Source organism: Chlorocebus sabaeus, chromosome 28 (genome assembly GCF_047675955.1).
Source record: "Chlorocebus sabaeus isolate Y175 chromosome 28, mChlSab1.0.hap1, whole genome shotgun sequence".
Lineage (NCBI taxonomy): Eukaryota > Metazoa > Chordata > Mammalia > Primates > Cercopithecidae > Chlorocebus > Chlorocebus sabaeus.
In genome coordinates this window covers 2,971,128-2,991,945 of record NC_132931.1, presented here as the reverse complement: position 1 = coordinate 2,991,945, position 20,818 = coordinate 2,971,128, and the positions used below count along the sequence as shown (strand labels likewise).

General features: G+C 45.6%; 1 protein-coding gene across 2 annotated transcripts in view; it reads left to right on the top strand.

Moving 5' to 3' along the window:
- GALNT17 (polypeptide N-acetylgalactosaminyltransferase 17) overlaps positions 1 to 18,854 on the top strand; it is a 594,162-nt gene extending 575,308 nt beyond the window's left edge. For both annotated transcript variants that reach the window (XM_008018296.3, XM_008018297.3), the window contains 2 exons: positions 16,043 to 16,210; positions 17,260 to 18,854. In XM_008018296.3, coding sequence (XP_008016487.1) covers positions 16,043 to 16,210; positions 17,260 to 17,388 — 297 coding nt within the window. In that variant the 3' untranslated portion in view covers positions 17,389 to 18,854. The remainder of the gene's footprint in view (positions 1 to 16,042; positions 16,211 to 17,259) is intronic.
- The last annotated feature ends 1,964 nt before the right edge of the window (positions 18,855 to 20,818 follow it).

Below are 20,818 nucleotides of genomic sequence, written 5' to 3'. Positions count from 1 at the left end.
TGTCCACGCTGCACCAGGTTACAGTCCTCCCTTCCCATTTCACATAGACAGACAAAAAAGAAATTCATGTTATCAGCGGTCTGTCCTATTGAGAAATAAAGTCTTTGCTTCCTTAACCAATTCAGCAGTCAGAGGTTTGCTTTGAAGATGTGCTTATGAATATCCTCCTGATCCCCTAGAAGTCGGAGTGGATTAAGCATTCCCTCTCTCGCCCAGCTCTTCCAGCTCCCGTCCTGGTGCCCCGCACCAAGAAAGGCCCCAGGTCTCTCCACAGGCCATGTGGGCCAGATCCTGCCTCCATCGGAACTGCCCCGATCTATCCACTCCTAGAACTGTCTCTGCAAGAAAATCAGCCTGAGGTTTTTGTGGCACAAAGATGTATCCCCATTCATTCCAAGTAGCAAATGCATTTTCTGGAAACATAATGCTTGAATCCAGCATGATGAGTCATATGGCAGAAGGGAGAAGCCAGCGGGGAAGGGCCCTTGGGACCATCCCAGTCCCCAGGAGCTGGTCCTCTCTGCAAAAACCATCTGGTTCCATAGCATGCTTTCTAAGCTCCCATATATATTTTTAAATCAACTATATGGACGCATAAGGTAAATACAATACAGCAGCATCCATTTAAAGTGTGCAATCTGATGAGTTTTGACAGGTGTGTACACCTGCGAAGCTGCCCTTGAAATCAAGATTCAGAACATTTCCATCTCCCTCAAGGATTTCTCATGCTCCTTTTCTAAACCAAGCTCTCAGGCAGCCACCACTTGTCCACTGTGAGACATTTATTTTCTATATTCAGTTTGGGATTGGGCATTTGGGATTTTCCAAAGGCAGCGTCCTCTGTAAATGTCTAAAGGCCACTGGAGACAGCATCTTCTCAGGGCTGTAAACTCCATGCCTGGGACTTGGTCCTTGCTCTCAGGATAGCCTGGAGGGGCTCCTGTCCACTGCTGAGCTGCCTCTTTCTTAGCTTGGCCCAGCTTCGTAAACACCCAGGACAGTGAAGGAGAAACTCTGTCAATTTCAAGAATATGCGCATGTTCTTGCAGTCATAAGAAACCATTCTTCTGGGCTTTAACCAAGTAATAAATAAATTTACTCCAAAGCAGATCTGAATTAATGGAATATATCTCTCTGTCTCTTGAGTAGAAGCTGGGAAACCTGAACTTTTCTTTTTTGGTGTTTGTTTTAGAGATAGGATCTTGCTCTGTCACCTAGGCTGGAATGCAGTGGTGCAGTCATAGCTGACTGCAGCCTTAAGTTCCTGGGCTCAAGCAATCCTCCTGCCTCAGCCTCCCGAGTAGCTGGGACTACAGGCATGTGCCACCATACCCAGCTAATTTATTTTATTTTGTTTTTATAGAGACAGTGTTTCACTATGTTACCCAGGCTGGTCTTGAACTCCTATCCTCAAGTGATCCTCCTGCCTCACCCTCCCAAAGTGCTGGGATTGCAGGTGTGAGCCACTGTGCCCAGCCAAGAAACCTACATTTTGCATTTAGCCATTGTTTTCTACACTGACTGCTGGATATTGAAATCAGGAGAAAGGTCCTTAATAGGAAAGCAATTGCAAGCTATGTTTTTATTGATAATCTGATGGATTTTGCTGTGTTCTGGAGTCATTCTGCAATTATTTATCTGATTTTTGTTTATCTGGCTATAACCTGCGTATTCTAGTTTTATTTCAAGGCTGTTAAATTTGGGTTAATAGTTGTGTGTGTCTCTTAGATCATCCCAAATGGAAAATTCTTTCCCCCTAAATGAGAATTAATTGTGTTTGAGCTCAGAGGGTTTTTTCCTAATGCATTAGGGTGTGAATAATGATGTTCACTTCTCCTCTTGAGCCCAGGAGCCAAACCTAGAGTAATCCCATTCACTTCCAAAGACATTTATAGAGCATTTGATTTTTGCAAGATACTTTCGTTGGTCCTTATGTTGGATAAAAATGAGTAGAATGCTGCTAAAAATAACAATAACAAAAACCTATAGCAAAGAAAAACACATTTATAAAATATGAAATTATGTAAGTTGGAAGAATCATATCTGGGTGGGGGCTATATGGAGCCAGTGGAGACAGGGTGGGGCTAGGGAGAGAATATCCTGCTTATACAGGGAAGGCATCCTGGATGGTCGGCCGTTGTTGAGAAACCTCATATCATCTATGAGAATAAGCCAGAAAAGCAAGAGTTATGCCTGAAAAGGTAAGTTGGACCATAGAGTCAAAAGTCATGGTAGAAAGTTTACTCTTAAATTGGTGGACCATGGGAGCAATGGAAGGTTGAGGCAAGGAATGGGATGATTATAACCTGCAGGACTGGGTAGGGTAGATGAGAACTGGGATGGTCCGGAGGCAAGAGGACCATTGATAAAGATCTGTCTTTATTTGCATCTGTCTCAGAATAGTAAGAATATTCAGGTCTCAGAAGAGTCTGGAATTTTGGGAGGAAATATTTAGAGGCGGGAATTGGAGGATGTGCAAGTTTGTGGATGAGAAGGATGAGGGAGGGGAAGGGTGCAAAGTTGATTCAAGTATGCAAGTCTAGAGCTAGGGGATTCTGGGTGCTAACAGGGAACTAATTGTCTATTGGCTCCACACTGCAGGAATGAGAGTCACAAGTTTCAGGCAGTTATAAACTGAGAGAAGGATGCATTACCCATCCTTCTCCTCCCACTAGCAGGATTGCCTTGGCAACAGCCAGCATCATCATACCAAGATGGTAGATTTCACAGATAGTGGCTTGGCCATAATTTGGTTAATGAGCATCACAGTAATGAAATAGCTTTCAATAGTACAGTACATTAGATACTTCGAAGGGTCTCCCTGCTCTCATATAGGCAGATTCTAGATAACCTACAACAAACATTATTTACATTTTTTTCTAGGCTCATAAGAAAGTGGTTGCATCAGCCAGGAGTGGTGGCCCCTGCCTATAATCCCAGCACTTTGGGAGGCCAAGTCAGGTGGATCACCTGAGGTCAGCAGTTCAAGACCAGCCCGGCCAACATGGCAAAACCCTGCCTCTACTAACAGTACAAACATTAGCCAGGCATGGTGGTGGGTGCCTATAATCCCAGCTACTCAGGAGGCTGAGGCCAAATTGCTTGAATCCGGGAGGCAGAGGTTTCAGTGAGCCGTGATCACGCCCTTGTACTCCAGCCTGGGTGACAAGAGCGAGACTCTGTCGAAAGAAAGAGAGAGAGAGAAAGAGAGAAAGAAGGAAGGGGAAGGAATGGGGAGGAAGGAAAGAAGTTGTATCAGGGAGCTTTTGCTGCATAACAAATTATCCCAAGACATTTTCAGATAAACTAAATCTGATAGTGTGTCTGTCCTATGACAGACAGTCACCAAAGGAACTTCTAAAGAATGTACTTTAGGAAAAAGGAAAATGACTACAGAAGGATATCTTGAAGCAAGAATGATTTGTAAGCAAAGAAATTTATAAACACATCAATAAATCTATGCAAACATACAACCAAAGTACTGAACAGTTAGAAGGAAGTGATCAGATCTGGTATCCTAATGCCTTTGAATTTTATCGAGGGGAAGCAGATGTTAAGATATTTTATAAAATTAGATTTTGCAAAGTTGTCAGTGGTTAAACTTCAAGAGTAAACAATAAAATAATGGAAATGGAGTGTGATTTTTAAATCTGTAGAGGGGAACAATGAAATATGATAACGTTTCAACAAATCATCCAAACACAACTAATCCAAGCAAAGGCAAGTAGAGGAGAAAGAAGGAAACTGAGGAACCTGGACATACAGAAAGCACAAAGAGAGATGGCAGAAATAAGTATAAATATATCATTAATTACAATGAATATGAATGGATTTAACTCTCCAGTTAAAAGACAGAGATTGCCACCTTCAATTTTGAAATCTCTAGCTGTATTCCATTTTCAAGAGACACATAAAAACCTCAGGAGAGCACCGGGCACAGTGGCTCACGCCTGTAATCCCAGCACTTTGGGAGGCCGAGGGGGGCAGATTGCCAGACCTCATGAGTTCAAGACCAGCCTGGGCAACACGGTGAAACCCGGTCTCTACTAAAATACAAAAAATTAGCTGGGTGTGGCAGCGTGCACCTATAATCCCAGCTACTCGGGAGGCTGAGGCAGGAGAATTGGTTGAACCAGGGAGGTGGAGGTTGTAGTGAGCCAAGATCATGCCACTGCACTGCAGCCTAGGCAACAGAGCAAGACTCCATCTCAAAAAAAAAGGCCATGCTCAGTGGCTCACGCCTGTAATCCCAGCACCTCGGGAGGCCAAGGCGGGTGGATCACAAGGTCAAGAGATCAAGACCATTCTGGCCAACATGGTGAAACCCCGTCTCTACTAAAAGTACAAAAATTAGCCGGGCGTGATGGCGCGCCTGTAGTCCCAGTTACTCCGGAGGCTGAGGCAGGAGAATCGCTTGAACCTGGGAGGCAGATGTTGCAGCGAGCCGAGATTGCAGCGAGCTTGCAGCGCAGCGCAATAGGCAGAGGTTGCAACGAGCCACTGCACTCCAGCCTGGGTGACAGAGCGAGACTCCATCTCAAAAAAAACCAAAACCCTCAGGAGAATGAAGTGTTGAATTAAAAAGGTGGAAAGGGTTATGTCAGGCAAATTCTAAAGAGCAGAAAGCTGGGGTAACTTCATTAATATCAAACAAACTAGCCTATAAAACAAAATGCGTTATTAAAGATGAATGCAGCCTGGACACAGTGGGTCATGCCTGTAATTCTAACACTTTGAGAGGCTGAAGTGGGAGAATCATTTGAGCCTAGGAGTTTGAGGCCAGCCTGGGGAAAATAGTGAGACCCTGTGTCTATGATTTTTTTTTTTTTTTTAATAACCAGGTATTGTAGCATGCACTTGTAGTCCCAGCTACTTGGGAGGCTGAGGCGGGAGGATCATGTGTGCCCAGGAGTTGGAGGCTGCAATGAACTATGATCACTTTACTGCACTGCAGCCTGAGTGACAGAGTGAGACCCCTGTCTCAGAAAAAAAATAATAAAGTGAAGTATGTCAGTGTATGATGGTAAAAGATTCTGTTTTCCAGTAAGATAGAATAATTCTTGGCCAGGCACAGTGGCGCACACCTGTAATCCCAGCAGTTTGGGAGGCCAAGGCGGGCAGATCACTTGAGAAGGAGTTCAAGACCAGCCTGGCCAGCATAGTGAAAGTCCATCTCTACTAAAAATACAAAAAATATATTAGCCAGGCGCGGTGGTGCACACCCGTAGTCCCAGCTACTCAGGAGGCTAAGGCACAAGAATCGCTTGAGCCCAGGTGTCAGAGGTTGCAGTGAGCAGAGATCACACCACTGCACTACAGCCTGGGCGACATAGTGAGACTCCTTCTCAAAAAAGAAAATAAAAAAAAAAGAATCATTCTTAACTTCTTAACTACTTAAATTAACTTGTATGCATTCTCAAATCTGTCTTCTTCTAACCTTCACTGTCACACTTGAGTTCAGACCTTCATCCACCCCTCTACTTCCACCCTCATTGCAGTTCATTCTCCACTCAACAGACAGTGTGGTCAGCCTAAAATTCAGATGGCTCTTAATGAGAAAGCCTCTATTCCTGAGCTTGATAGACTCCATCTAGTGGAGTCTCATCTGCACTAGACCCAGCTCCTCCACCTCTATACTCCATCATGGTGAAAGCTATGCTTGGATTCTCCAAAACACCACATTTCCTCTGGTCTCCAGGCCTTTAAACAGCTGCTCCCTCTTCCTGGTCTGATCTATTTTTCTCTTACTTGCCTAGTTGGCTGACTCCATCAGGGCTTGACTTCAATGCCTTCTCCTCTGGGAATCCTTCTTTGACCTTCCTCTTTTGGATAGGGCCCCATCCTATTCTGCCTTTATGAACACTCTTCGTGTATTTCCTGGCAAGATTCCACATTTTGTTATCATTGCTATCATTGCCTTTTTACTTGCCTGGCTCCAGTGAGTAAGCTGTGAACACCTCGAAAGCAAGCACTGTGTCATTCATTCATGATGTCACAGAAGTTTATCAAGCACCTATTATATGCCAGGCATTCTTCTAAGAGCTAGAGATAGAGCAGTGAACAAAAAAACTAAGCAAACACACCCCTGCCTTCATGCCACTCTCATTCTAGCCAAGGGAGCCAAACAACAAACTGGGTAAGTAGGGAAAATAAATGGTTTAATAGAAGATAATAGGTGTTTACAGAGAAGTAAAGCAAGGAGAAAGATAGGGAGTAAGTGGTGCACGTGAAATTTTAAATAAGATGATCAAGGGCAAGTCTCAGCAAGAATATGACATTTGGCCAGGCACGGTGGCTCACGCCTGTAATCCCAGCACTTTGGGAGGCCGAGGCAGGCAGATCACCTGAGGTCAGAAGTTCGAGACTAGCCTGGCCAACCTGGTGAAACCCTGTCTCTACTAAAAATACAAAAATTAGCTGGGTATGGTGGCGGGTGCCTGTAATCCCGGCTACTCTGGAGGCTGAGGCAGGAGAATCACTTGAACCTGGGAGGCGGAGGTTGCAGTGAGCCAAGATCGTGCCATTGCACTCCAGCCTGGGCGACAGAGAGAGACTCCATCTCAAAAAAGAGAGAAAAAAAAAAAAAAAGAATATGACATTTAGGCAGAAACTTGAAAGAGGTGAGAGAGTGAGCCATTCAAACATCTGGAGGAGGCACTCCTGGATATCTACCCAAAGGAAAAGGCATCAAAAAGATGCCTGCACTTGTATGTTCATCGCAGCACTATCCACAAAAACAGTCATGGAATTAACCTAAGTACCCATAAAGAGTGGATGGGATAAAGCAAATATATATATATACTTATATGCACACATATATACACATATATACACACACACATATATATATATGCCATGGAACACTATGCAACCATAAAAAGGAACGAAATTATATCCTTTGCAACAACATAGATGTAGCTGGAGGCCATTATCCTAAGTGAATTAACAAAGGAACAGAAAACCTAATACCACATGTTCTCACTTATAAGTGGGAGCTAAACATTGGACATAAAAATGGAAACAATAGACAGTGTGGACTACCAGAGTAGAGAGAGAGGGAGGAGGGTAAGGGTTGAAAAGTGTCTACTGGGTACTATGTTCACTATTTGGGTGATGGGTTCAGTAGAAGCCGAAACCTCAGCATTATACAATATATCCATGTAACAAATATGTACATGTACCCACTGAATCTAAAATTTTTTAAAATATAAAAAGAGAAAGATATCTAAAGGAAGAGTATTCAAGAGAGAAGGAACAGCCAGTGCAAGGGCTCTGAGCAGGAGCAGGCATGGACGGTTCACAGATCAGCAGGGAGGCCCATGTCGTTGGATTAAATAAGAAGATCAAGGAAAAGTCTCAGCAAAAAATATGACATTTGGCCAGAAGTTCTGGAAGCTCAGAAAGCTATTATTGGATTGCAAGACCCATCGCAAGGATCTTGGACTTTTATTTTGGGTGAGATTGGAAGCCTCTAGAAGATTTTCAGCAGAGAGATGGCACGCCCTGACTCCAATTTAAAGTAACATCATTTTAAATAATATAGTATTTTAAAAGCAGTCACTCTGGATAGTGTGTTGATAAGAAAACTGAGGAAGGCAAGGAGGCGGAACTGGGGAACGAATCAGAAGGCCATTGCCCTAACTTTATCAAGAAAGGAAGGTGGCTTAGAACAGGGAGGTGAAATCTGGATATGATTTGCTAATGGATTGAATATGGTGGATCAGAGAAAGGGGTAAGTAAGGTGTTTGGCCTAAGCAACTGTAAGGATGGAGTTAGTACCAAGAAGGAACCAATGCTGGATGAGTGTATGGGTGATGGAGGTTACACAAGAGGCTGAGTTCAGTTGGGTCATCTAAATTTAAAATGCTTATTAGACATCCAAGTGGTATGTCAAGTAGGGAGCTGGATATACAAAGTTGGAATTGAGGGAGATTTTTGGTTTGGAGACAGAAGTTTCAAACAGCCAAATTAGCATGTAGATGCTATTGAAAGCTCTGAGGATGGGAAAAATCTCCAAGAAAGTGACTACATATAGGACAAGTTATATCAACTGCACTCAGCACAGAGCCTGGGTGCAATTGAAGAAAAAGCAATTGAAGTTTATATTATAGATCCTGCTTTATTAGGCTGTTCTTGCCTTGTTTTATTTATTTATTTATTTATTTATTTATTTATTTATTTATTTTTGAGATGGAGTCTCGCTCTGTCGCCCAGGCTGGAGTGCAGTGGCCGGATCTCAGCTCACTGCAACCTCCACCTCCCGGGTTCACGCCATTCTCCTGCCTCAGCCTCCCGAGTAGCTGGGGCGCCCGCCACCTCGCCTGGCTAGTTTTTTGTATTTTTTAGTAGAGACGGGGTTTCACTGTGTTAGCCAGGATGGTCTTGATCTCCTGACCTCGTGATCCACCCATCTCGGCCTCCCAAAGTGCTGGGATTACAGGCTTGAGCCACCCTGCCCGGCCGAGCTTGCCTTGTTTTAAAGAAATACCTGAGACTGGGTAATTCATAAAGAAAAGAGGTTTAATTGGCTTATGGCTGTACGACATGTGCTCCGCTTCGGTGAGGCCTCAGGGAGCTTTTGCCCATGGTGGAAGGTGAAGCAGAAGCAGGCACATCACTTGGCAAGAGTGGGAACAAGAGAGTGAGGTGAGAAGGTCCCAGACTTCTAAACAACCAGATCTTGCATTAACTAACTAAGCAAGAACTCACTTATCACCAAGGGGGTGGTGCTTAAACCATTCATAAGGGATATGGCCCCATGATAGAGTTACCTCCCATCAGATGCCGTCTGCAACACCGGCAATCACATTTCAACCTGATATTTGGTGGGGACAAACATTCAAACCATATCACCTGATGACCTTTAAAAGGGCAATTTCAATAAAGTAACAATGGCAGAAGTTAGGTTGCAAGGCATGAAAGGTATGAGAGAGATGAAATTCAAATTAAGAGATAAATAGAGCTGTGGCTAGAGACATAAAGATCTGGTTATATTTGTAGCTTGATTGAAGAAATGAAAGAAAGGAGCGAGTAATGGCTTAGGGTACCTACAGAGTGGGGAGAGGGTCAGAGACCGAAGGAAATGTGAGTGAAGGAAGACAGGTTTTTGAGAAGTAAGGGAGACAACTTTTCAACAAAATGGGAAGTAATATTCTCTGAAGGCAGTGAGGGCCCAGGACACCAGGATAGGAGATTGAGGAGGAAGGACACATTTTTTAAAATCCAGACTCTAGCAGGGATGGGAGGGGTGTTGGCTGACAGAGAGTCACATGAGGCGAATGAAAAGATGAAGAAGGGCCCAGGCACAGTTGGAACACAGGTAGGTCTCCAGTGGGTGTAGTCAGTTGGCACCTGTCCCTGGCCCTGTGAAAGCAAAGACCGAGGAGACTTGTAAAACCTGCTTTTCAGAGTGACCATGAGGTACCTGGGTGACTGGTGTGATCACAGAGGTGTATTAAACACACTGCTTGCACTGGCAACGAACATTCTGAGAAGGGAATTAAGAGAACAAAACCATTTACAATAGCATCAAAAAGGATTAAATGCTTAGGAATAAATTTAGCCAAAAAAATGCAAGACAGGTACACTGAAATGACAAAACATTATTGAAATAAATTAAAGATCTAACTAAAAAAGATATCCTTTGTTCATGGATTAGAGGACTTAAGAGTGTTAAGATGGCAGTTCTTCCTAAATTGATCTAAAGATTCAATGCAATCCCTAGCAAAATGCCAACTGCCTTTTTTTTTTTTTTTTTTTTTTTTGCAGAAATGGAAAAGCTAATCCTAAAATACATATGGAATTCAAGGGACACAAAATAGCCAGAACAGTATTGAAAAAGAACAAAGTTGCAAGACTCACACTTCCCAGTTCTAAGACTTACTACAAAGCTATAATAATCAAAGCAGTATAGTATGGCACAAAGATAGACATGGAGATCAAAGGAATCACATTTAGAGTCTAGAAACAAACCCTCACATTTATAGTCCATTGATTTTTGACAAGAGTGACAAGACAATTCAATAGGGAAAGAATAGTCTTTTCAGCAATGGTGCTGGGACACAGATATCCACATGAAAAAGAGTGAATTTGGACCCCTACCTTATACTATATAGAAAAAAATTCAAAGGGCACCAATGACCTAAATATAAGATGAAACTATAACATTCATATAAAACATAGAGGTAAATCTTCATGGCCTTGGATTTTGCAATGGTTTCTTAGCTATGACTTCAGAAACACAAATAACCAAAGAAAAAATAGCTACTTTGTATTTTACCAAAAATAAAAACTTTTATGCTTCAAAGGACATTATCAAGCATGTGAAAAACAACCCATAGAATGGGAGAAAATATTTATAAATCATATGTCAGAAAAATATCTTAGTATCCAGAATATGTAAAGAACTATTATAACCCAAAAATAATGACCTTTTTTTAATGGTCAAAAGATTTGAATAGACTTTTTATCAAAGAAAATATAAAATGGTCAATAAGCAAATGAAAAGATGCTCAACATCTTTAGTCATTAGAGAAATGCAAATCGAAACCACAGTGGCCACTTCACACTCACTAGGATAGCTAGAATCAAAAAAAGCAGACAATAACATGAGTTGGCCAGGATGTGGAGAAATTGAAACCCCGGTTCATTGCTGGTGGGAGTGTAAAATGGTGCAGCTGCTTTGGAAAACAGTTTGGCAGTTCCTTAGAAAGTTAAACATAGAGTTACCATATGGCCCAAGGATGAGTAATTCTACTCTTAGGTGTATACCTCAGAGAATTGAAAACATATGTTCGTATGAAAATTGTACCTGAATATCCACAGCAGCATTATTCATAATAGCCAAAAAGTGGAAACAACCCAAATGTCCATCAGCTTGAAAATGAATAAACAAAATGGTCAAGATGAGGAGACCACACCTTGAAGAGACACATGAGAGCAGCACAGACATCCAGTTGCTCCAAAGACCTGAAAGGAGAGGTCTAGGGGCTGGAAGACACTGTGTGTAAGAGAGAATCACACTGAAGCCTAGGAAAGTTGAAGCCAGAACATTCTAGAGGAAGGCCAGTCAGTAGCATCTCCAGGCAGAGAAACACACCTAGACAAAGACTTAGAGGCAGGAAAACCTGTTGAATGTGCAGAGAACAGGAAGAAGAGATCCTCAAGGAGACAGCATGAGGGATGAGGAGTCATGGTAGGTAGACAACATCACAGAAGCTCCTGGTTCAGGACTGGGGCAAACTTGGAACATTTGGTTGACAGCAGATCCAAGGGTTCACTACCCGCCTGCCTCATGGTAGAAAAGTGGATGTGAGATCTGTTTGCCTAACTTTAGCCCCATCATCCTTCAGACCACAGTACTGGCTTCTAACTTTCTCAGAAAAGGAGGCAAGTATTGGTCCCTTGGCCAGACCAGCAGAACCTATGCACATGACCTAGTAATTTCAGTGTGATAAATACCTTCCCCTAGAAAGGAAATCCCATCCAGGGCCCTCCTCGCCTGCCCCAGCCTACCCTGCATGCCTGCATGGCTTAGGACTGCCATGTGGCCTCTGCAGGTCCTGGTATTCTAGGTCTGATTGTTTCATTCCCTGACAGACCTCAGAAAGGAGAACCTCTAACTCCCGGTGGCATTTAGCTTCCCTCTTTAAACATCTGGGTCACAGATATGCTCAGTTAATTAATGTTCTTAGTGCTGCTCATCTGCCTGCTGGATAATAGATTGATTCATAATTTCAATAAGCAGCTGTGTATATCTTTTCCCTGAACATAAAGGCAGCTTGCTGTCATTCATCACTTTGCATTTGGAGAATTTAAATATATTCAGGGAGACATTGTTTAGGCAGGGGGAGGGAGGGCTGCTGATTTTCTTACCATTTTGCCTCCAACAATTACTTTGATTTGGAACTAATTGGGGTTTAAAGCACATGTTAACTGCATCTCTCTCAAGGGCACTTAATAAACTCCCTGTCCCTTGTTCAAGGAGAGCAGCCAGGCCCTCCTTTTGGGATCAGAGCCAAGAGCTTCCGAGTAGCTTTCACCAAGAAATGAGAACCCCATGCAGAGAATCTTTTCTGCCAGAAAAGAGCCACTCCTGTCCCTGAGCAGAGCTACTTATTTCATTCCTGGGCAGAATATGCTCAGGCTCTCTGGAGGAGGTGGGGTTCCCCCGGCAATCTGGGAGGGGGCTCCTCTGCTGCTCAGCTGCTGGGCCATGGCAGCCAACCATCAGGTATTTGGTGACCAAAAGAAAGCAGCCAGCACCCAGTCAGCAGACCAGATATCATCATGCCTCAGTTTCCTCATCTATAAAATGTAAATAATAATAAAACGTATCTTGCAGAGTTGTTGTGAAAACTGCATTATCTATTCTCTTTACAATGGTTAGAAATGATGCAGAGTGTTTTTTTTTTTTAATTTATTAGGCAACAGCTGTGTAGATGTGGCTGCGTTTTTAAATGATGCCATTCACCGCATTTACGTGCTCAACCCCAAACACATTTTGAGCACTTGGTCTGTGATTTGCTGCTAGTAAGAAAGGAAATTAATTAGGCACAGCCCCTCCCTCTCAGGTGTGTGAAAGATGGGTGAATGCATTTTTTTAAATTTTAGAATATGATTCTTAAACAATATAATTTTCCTTCCCCAGGACAGTGAAGACAGCAGAGGCAAGGCTGCTAGCCTAGTATGGGCCCTGTTGTGGGAATGGTTGCCAGGCAACACCTTCCCTGTATCAGTTAGGAATTGCTGCATAACAACTACCCCACAACGTAGTGGCTTAAAACAATGTGCATTTTTTTTATTGCTCACGAGTCTACAGGTCAGCTGGATGATTCTATGATCTGGACCAGGCTTGGCTGATCTAACTGGATTCATTCCTGCATCTCCTATCAGCAATTGGCAGGTTGGCTGAGGGCTGCCTGATCCAGGTTGGCCTCATCCATTTGGTTAACTGGTGGTTAACTGGCAATTGATTGGGCCACATGACTCTCATCCTCAAACAGGCCAGCCTGGGCTTACTGTTCCAAGAGACTGAAAGCATGCATACAAGGCTAAAAGTCTAGTCTAGGAACAGGCACATCCTCACTTCTGCTCCATTCCATTGGCCAAAGCAAGTCACAGGACCAACCAGTATTCAAGGGATGGTGAAATAGATTCCACTTCTTGATGGAAATTGCTTCAAAGCCATCTTGCCATGGGTGTATAGAAGGAATAGTGGATGATGTGGTCGGTTTTGCAACCTACCGTAATCATCCAGCCTTTGTTGTTGTACATAGAGCATAAAGCAAGCACTAGGATTTTGTTGCCCACTTATGATATTTTTGCTCTGCTCTTTATTATAAATTCTGTTGCAATAAATACCCTACCCATGAATTTTTGTTTGCAATTCTGATTATTTCCTCCTGCTAGAGTTTATTAGTCCAGTCTCATGCTGTTAATAAAGACATACCCAAGACTGGGTAATTTATAAAGAAAAAGAGGTTTAATGGACTCACAGTTTTACATAGCTGAGGAGGCCTCATAATCATGTCGGAAGGTGAGGGAGGAGCAAAAACATGCCTTATATGGTGGCAGGCAAGAGAGCATGTGCAGAGGAACTGTCCTTTATAAAACTATCAGATCTCATGAGATTTATTCATTATCACAAGAACAGCATGGGAAAAACCTGGCTTCATGATTCAATTACCTCCCACCAGGTCCCTCCCACAACACGTGAGGATTATGGGAGCTACAATTCAAGATGAGGTTTGGGTGGGGACACAGCCAAACCATATCATGGAGTTCTAAAAATTGATTCTTTTTCATTTATATTTTTATTTGATTCAGAGGGTACATATACAGGTTTTTAACAAGGGTATATTGCAGGATGCTGAGGTTTGGGGTATGCTTGAAATCGTCACCCAGGTAGTGAGCCTAATACCCAATAGATAGTTTTTCAACTCTTGCCTTCCTTTCTCCCTCCCTCCTTTTGGCATTCTCAGTGTCTATAATTTCCATCTTTATGTCCATGAATACCCAATGTTTAACTCCCACTCACAAGTGAGAATATACAGTATTTGGTTTACTGATTCTGCATTAATTCTCTTAGGATAATGGCCTCCAGCTGCATCCATGTTGCTACAAAAGACATGATGCTGTTCTTGTTCATGGCTGTACCGTATTCCATGGTGTATAGGTACCACATTTTCTTCATCCAGTTCACCATTTATGGGCACGTAGGTTGATTGCATATGTTTGCTATTGTGAATAGTGCTGCAGTGAACGTGTAAGTGCGTGTGTCTTTTTGGTAGAGTGATGTCTTTTCCTTTGGGTCGATACCCAGTAATAGGATTGCAGGTCAAACAGTAGTTATACTTTTAGTTCTTTGATAAGTCTCCAAACTTCTTTCCACAGTGGATGAACTAATCTACATTCCCCCCAACAGTGTATAAGCATTCCTTCTTCTCTGCAGCCTCACCAACATCTGTTATTTTTTGGCTTTTCAATAGTAGCCATTCTTGCTGGTGTGAGATGGTATCTTATTGTGGTTTTGATTTGCATGTCTCTGATGATTAGTGATGATGAGCATTTTTTCACGTGTTCTGGCTACTTGTGTGTCTTCTTATAAGAAGTGTCTTGTCCTTTGTGCGTAAAAGTGGATTAATTGAATCAAAGGCCATGAACGTTTTAAAAGCACAAAGCATATATGTAGAAATCTGCTTTTTGAAAGGTTGTAGTAATCTACCCTCCCTCCAGCCCAATAGCGCGAGGGCCCATCTTAGACTTAAGTCACCAAAATGTGAATAAGTTCTGATTTTAGTTTCAGTTTTTTGGGAGTTTTTTTGTTTTTTGTTTTGTTTTTGTTTGGTTTTTGTTTGTGTTTTTTTTTTCTTTGAGGCAGAGCCTCACTCTGTTGCCCAGGCTGGAGTGCAGTGGCACGATCTCGGCTCACTGTAGCCTCCACACCCCCAGGTTCAAGCAATTCTCCTGCCTCAGGCTCCTGAATAGCTTGGATTATAGTTCTGCGCCACCACACCCGGCTGATTTTTGTAGTTTTAGAAGAGACAGAGTTTGGCCATGTTGGCCAGGCTGGTCTCGAACTCCTGGCTTCAAGTGATCTGCCTACCTCAGCCTCCCAAAGTGCTGGGATCACAGGCGTGAGCCACTGAGCCTGGCCTACTCTCTTTCGTAAAATGTGGTATTTCATTATTTTAGATTTTTGTTTCTTTTCGTACCTATGAGGTTGAGTACTGTTTAATGTCTCTTTTTCTTCTTCAGTGAATGGCTTCTTTGAGCCTTTTGCACCAGGGTAGATTTAGTCAATCCCTCTTGATAAGTGAGGAGGAAATGGAGACTCAGCGAGGTTAAGTGACTTGTTCAAGGTGGCCCAGCCAGCTGAAAGTAGAGCCATTTAGAGATTAGACATCCAGCTTCTTCATCTATTCCTTCTCCCCGACGTTGCTGAATAGAAGACTAGGTCCTAAAACACTGCCTGAGGATATGCTTTGAAAAAAGATCAGGGCCAGGTGCGGTGGCTCACGCCTGTCATCTCCGCACTTTGAGAGGCCAAGGCGGGCAGATCACGAGGTCAGCAGTTCGAGACCAGCCTGACCAACATGGTGAAATCCCGTCTCTACTAAAAATACAAACATTAGCCGAGCATGGTGGTGCGCGCCTGTAATCCCACATACTCAGGAGGGTGAGGCAGGAGAATCGCTTGAACTTGGGAAGCAGAGGTGGCAGTGAGCTGAGATCGCGCCACTGCACTCCAGCCTGGGCGACAGAGTGAGAACTCCATCTCAAAAAAAAAGAAAAAAGAAAAAAAGATCAGAGAGTTGCCCTGGGGACTCTGTATCCAGGCTCAGGAAGCCCGGGAGGCTTTCTGGAATAGGGCTTTCCTGTGAGCTGAGCATACAGTGTGAGTGACAGGCTGGGATGGTGGCCAGGACTGCAGTATTGACAGACAGCAGGGGTGACGCCGGCCGACCTGAGCCCCGCTTCGTCCCATGGTCTCACTCCTGCCTCTCACTCCCATTCGCCTGCTGCTCTGGTCTCTCGACAGCTTGCCCGCTACACCAAGGAAGGCTTCCTGCACTTGGGCGCCCTGGGGACCACCACACTCCTCCCTGACACCCGCTGCCTGGTGGATAACTCTAAGAGTCGGCTGCCCCAGCTCCTGGACTGCGACAAGGTCAAGAGCAGCCTGTACAAGCGCTGGAACTTCATCCAGGTGAGTGCTGTACAGACAGGGCCAGCGGTCAGAGGCTGCAGACCACAGAGGGGAATCCAGCTTCCCCAGGGATCCCCAGCAAAGATCAATCCCGAACCCAGGTCTCCCTGCCCGGGGCTGGGCTTGTGGACCCCAAGCACTTCCTGGGGGCAGCTGTGGAGTTTCTGCATGGAGTAGCATTTCTGATTCCTACATCAGTGCTAGGCTGGTTGAGCTCTGATCAATCCTGAGAGAGGAGTGAGGGGGGACTTCCTTGAAATCCACTAAGTACCCACAGCCAGTGGGGTTGAGACCATCAGACCAAGAGTATCCCGGGAAACTTCCCGTCCCGACCCCATCCCTCACCAGTGCTCCTCACCTGATTCAGATACTCAAACCAGGTGAAGCTTATTTAGGTTCTGACTTCAGAGTCCCCAGAGGAGGTCCTCGTGCTTCCCTGCCCCAGCCCCATGCAAAGAATGTTGGTGGAATTGATTCTCTGCAAGAAGGTGTGTGGCAGGTGCCATGATGGTTAAGCCTCTCTCTCTCTCTCTCCTTCTGTTACTCTCTCTCTCCCCCTCTCTTCCTCTCCCTCTCTCTCTTCTCTCTCTTGTCTCTCCTCTCTTGTCTATCTCCTCTCTATGTTCTCTCTTTCCATCTCCTCTCCTCTTTTTTCTCTCTCTCTCCTCTTTATCTTTCTCTTTTTCTCTCTCCTCTCTCTGTCTTCTCTCTCCTCTCTCTTCTCTCTCTTCTCTCCTTTTCTACCCCTCCTCCCTTTCTTTGTCTTCTCTTTGTCTCTTTCTTTGTCTCTTTCGCTCTCTTGTCTCTTTCTCTTCTGTCTCTCTCTTCTCTCTTTCTCCTCTCTCTCTTGCCTCTTTTTCTCTGTCCTCTTTCTCTCTGTCTTCTCTTTACCTCTTTCTCTGTCTCTCTTTCTCTTCTCTCGTTTTGTCTCTTTGTCATTTTCTCTCGCCTGTCTCTCTTTCTCCTCTCTCTGTATCTCTCGCTGTTTCTCTCTCCCTCTCTCTCTCCTGTCTCTCTTATCCTCTCTTCTCGATTTTGCCCCCTCTCAGAACGGAGCCATCATGAACAAGGGCACGGGACGCTGCCTAGAGGTGGAGAACCGGGGCCTGGCTGGCATCGACCTCATCCTCCGCAGCTGCACAGGTCAGAGGTGGACCATTAAGAACTCCATCAAGTAGAGGGAGGGAGCTGGGGCACTGGAGCCTGGCCCCCAGGACATGGCTGCTCCCTCCAACCTCTGGACCAGCCGCCCTGGCGGAGAGACAGCAAGGGGCTGGCAAGTACTTGATGGACCCCCCAGGGCTTCTCCAGGGCAGCACAGGGACCCTGGATGGAGACTCTGTCCCCCCTCAGGCATTCAGCTGCCCGCAAGTTTCCTGCACCCTGGAAAAGCCCCCCAACCCCTTCTCTGGGAAACCGAGAGCTGTCTTCCGCAGCCTCTGATGTGAACCTGGTACTGAGGAGCAAGACTGTCCAGTTCTCCTCCACATCTCCCATCCCAGAATCAGGATCTGGGACTGGCAGGGTCCCCTCCTGTGTCTCATCTCTTGCAGCAGCAGCTGCTGAACTCCAGCCATCAACACAGAGGGAGGCAGCAGGGGCTTCAGCCATGTCCTAGCTCCCCACCCTAAAAGGAGGCAGTGAGGGCACTGTTTCCTTCGAGGTTACTTCTGCCCACATGACACCTGTCTGTTCATGCCCCAAGGCAGCCGCCGCCCCTAACCCTTCCCACCATGGTGGCTTTGGGTACTGCAGCTCTGTACTTTTTTGGCCCCTCCCGAGATGACCTGGATGGAGCTGATGCTTTCTCTCCTAATCACCTGGGCACTAGGCTCTTATCAGTGTGCTTGGGCCAGCTCTCCTGCCTGTGTCTAGAGGAAGCCAGAGACAGAAATAGGCTAAGCCTGCAGCAGGGTCTCAGCTGCGAGGGCCCCACAGGAATGGAGCTGGGTCGAGGACCAGGGAGTCCTGATCCCGGAGGCTGCCACCGGGGAGCAGCACCGCTCCTCCATCCAGAACCTAAGGGCTGAAGCAAAGGCTGCCAGGACCCTCGAAGATGCTTTTGGCTCGCCTCATTTCACCCCACGCTCTGCTGGCTGGCAGAGCAGAAGGCAGTCGTTTCCTCTCTGAAGAGTATTAATTTTTTTCGATTGCCCTCTGGTTAGGGTGCACATATAAATCAGAGTTAATATATGAACGCGTGTGCATGCACGAGCGTGTGTGTGCCTGTGTGCTGTGTGTGGCAGTGTGTATGTGTGTGTGTGTGTGTCTGGCTGTGCGTTCCAGAGCGTGCGACGATGCTGACTTAGCTGTGTGGCCTTGGGCTTGCTGCTTCATTACGCGCCTGGATGGGGACGAGGGATGAGAAGGGTGTGGGTTTGGCCCCATGTCACTGGCCGGAAGGATGTGTCTCAGCCCTGCCCTGTGGGGTGCCCCCGATGGGAGGCTGTCCCATCTCCCAGTTCCCATCTCTTTTCCCCACTCTGTCCCTGGACAAGCCCTGCCCAGAGCTGAACCCTGTAGCTGCCCCCTTGCCCTGTGTGGGATTCACAGTGTCTCATTTGGTGACATCTTATTGGTGACCATCTCCTCACCCCATCTCCCACCTTGTGGAATAAATACATGTTAATAGCACTTCCCAGAACGGCCTCCTTTGTGTCTTGATTTCTCCAGAACTGGAGGTGGGGAGGGGAGTGATGGAGACGCCAGGGGAGAGCTTATTTGGCTTTGAGGGTTTAGTGTTATTTATTTAACGATTTATTTATGAGATGGGGTCTTGCTCTGTTGCCCAGGCTGGAGTGCAGTGGTGCAATCATGACCCACTGCAGCCTCAAACTCCTGGGCTCAAATGATCCTCCCACTTTAGCCTCCTAAGTAACTGAGACTACAGGTACGCATCACTGTGCCTGGCTAATTTTTTACAAAATATTTTTGTAGAGATGGAATCTTGCTGCATTGCCCAGGCTGGGCCTGAACTCCTAGCCTCAAGAGATCTTCCCACCTTCGCCTCTCAAAGTGCTAAGATTTCAGGTGTGAGCCACTGCATCCAGCTAATTTAAAAAAAAAAAATGCAGAGAGGGATCTTGCTATATTGCCCAGATTGATTTCAAACTCCTGGCCTCAAGCAATCCGTTCACCTCAGCCTTCTGAGTAACTGGAACCACAGGCACAGGCCACTAGACCTGGCCAATTTTTGAGAAACAGGTTCTTGCCATGCTGGTCTTGGATTCCTAACCTCAAGTGATCCTCCCACCTCAGCCTTCTGAGTAACTGAGACTACAGGTACGCATCACCGTGCCTGGCTAATTTTTTACAAAATATTTTTGTAGAGATGGAATCTTGCTGCATTGCCCAGGCTGGGCCTAAACTCGTAGCCTCAAGAGATCTTCCTACTTTCGCCTCTCAAAGTGCTGGGATTTCAGGTGTGAGCCACTGCATCCAGCTAATTAAAAAAAAAAAAAAAATGCAGGCCAGGCACGGTGGTCACGCCTGTGATCCCAGCTCTTTGGGAGGCCAAGGCGGCCGGATCATGAGGTCAGGAGATCGAGACCATCCTGGCTAATACCATGAAACCCCGTCTCTACTAAAAATGTAAAAAATTAGCCAGGCGAGGTGGCGGTCGCCTGTAGTCCCAGCTACTTGGGAGGCTGAGGTGGGAGAATGGCGTGAACCCGGGAGGCAGAGGTTGCAGTGAGCCGAGATCGCTCCACTGCACTCCAGCCTGGGCGACAGAGCAAGACTCCTTCTAAAAAAAAAAAAAAAAAATGCAGAGAGGGGTCTTGCTATATTGCCCAGATTCGTTTCAGACTCCTGGCCTCAAGCAATCCTTTCGTCTCAGGCTTCTGAGTAACTGGAACCACAGGTGCAGGTCACTAGACCTGGCCGATTTTTGAGAAACAGGTTCTTGCTATGTTCCCCACGCTGGTCTTGAATTCCTGGCCTCAAGTGGTCCTCCCACCTCAGCCCCTCAAAGCGCAGGGATTACAGTGTGAGTCAGTGCACCAGGTCTGCGTTTGCTTAGTAAAGGCAAAAGGCCCACACACACTGGGGCTGACTAAGGCGATGCCAGTCTACCCTCGTACTCACCTCTTCCCCCTCAAAGCAGGACAGAACTGGACACCTGACCCTCGCTTACGAACCCTTGTGTGTCCCAGGTTAGGAGTGTCAGGTTGGCACAGAAAGCTGTAAGGAAGGGGAGACTTACCATGGGACTTGGCCTGATCTAGCCCCTTCCTGCCACCATCCAGCAAATTCCACTTTTTTTTTTTTCACTGTTGTCGCCCAGGCTGGAGTGCAATGGCACGACCTTGGCTCACTGCAACCTCCACCTTCCAGGTTCAAGTGATTCTCCTGCCCCAGCCTCCTGAGTAGCTGGGATTACAGGTGTCTGCCACCACGCCCTTTTTTTTTTTTTTTTTTTTTTTTAGAAGAGACCGAGTTTCATCATGTTGGCCAGGCTGGTCTGGAACTCCTGACCTCAAGTGATCCTCCACCTCGGCCTCCCAAAGTACTGAAGTTACAGGCATGAGCCACTGCATCTGGCACCCCCTCTTTTTTTAGGACCACACGGTGGCTGGACAAGATGGCCCGCTGTGCTTGTTTATGCGG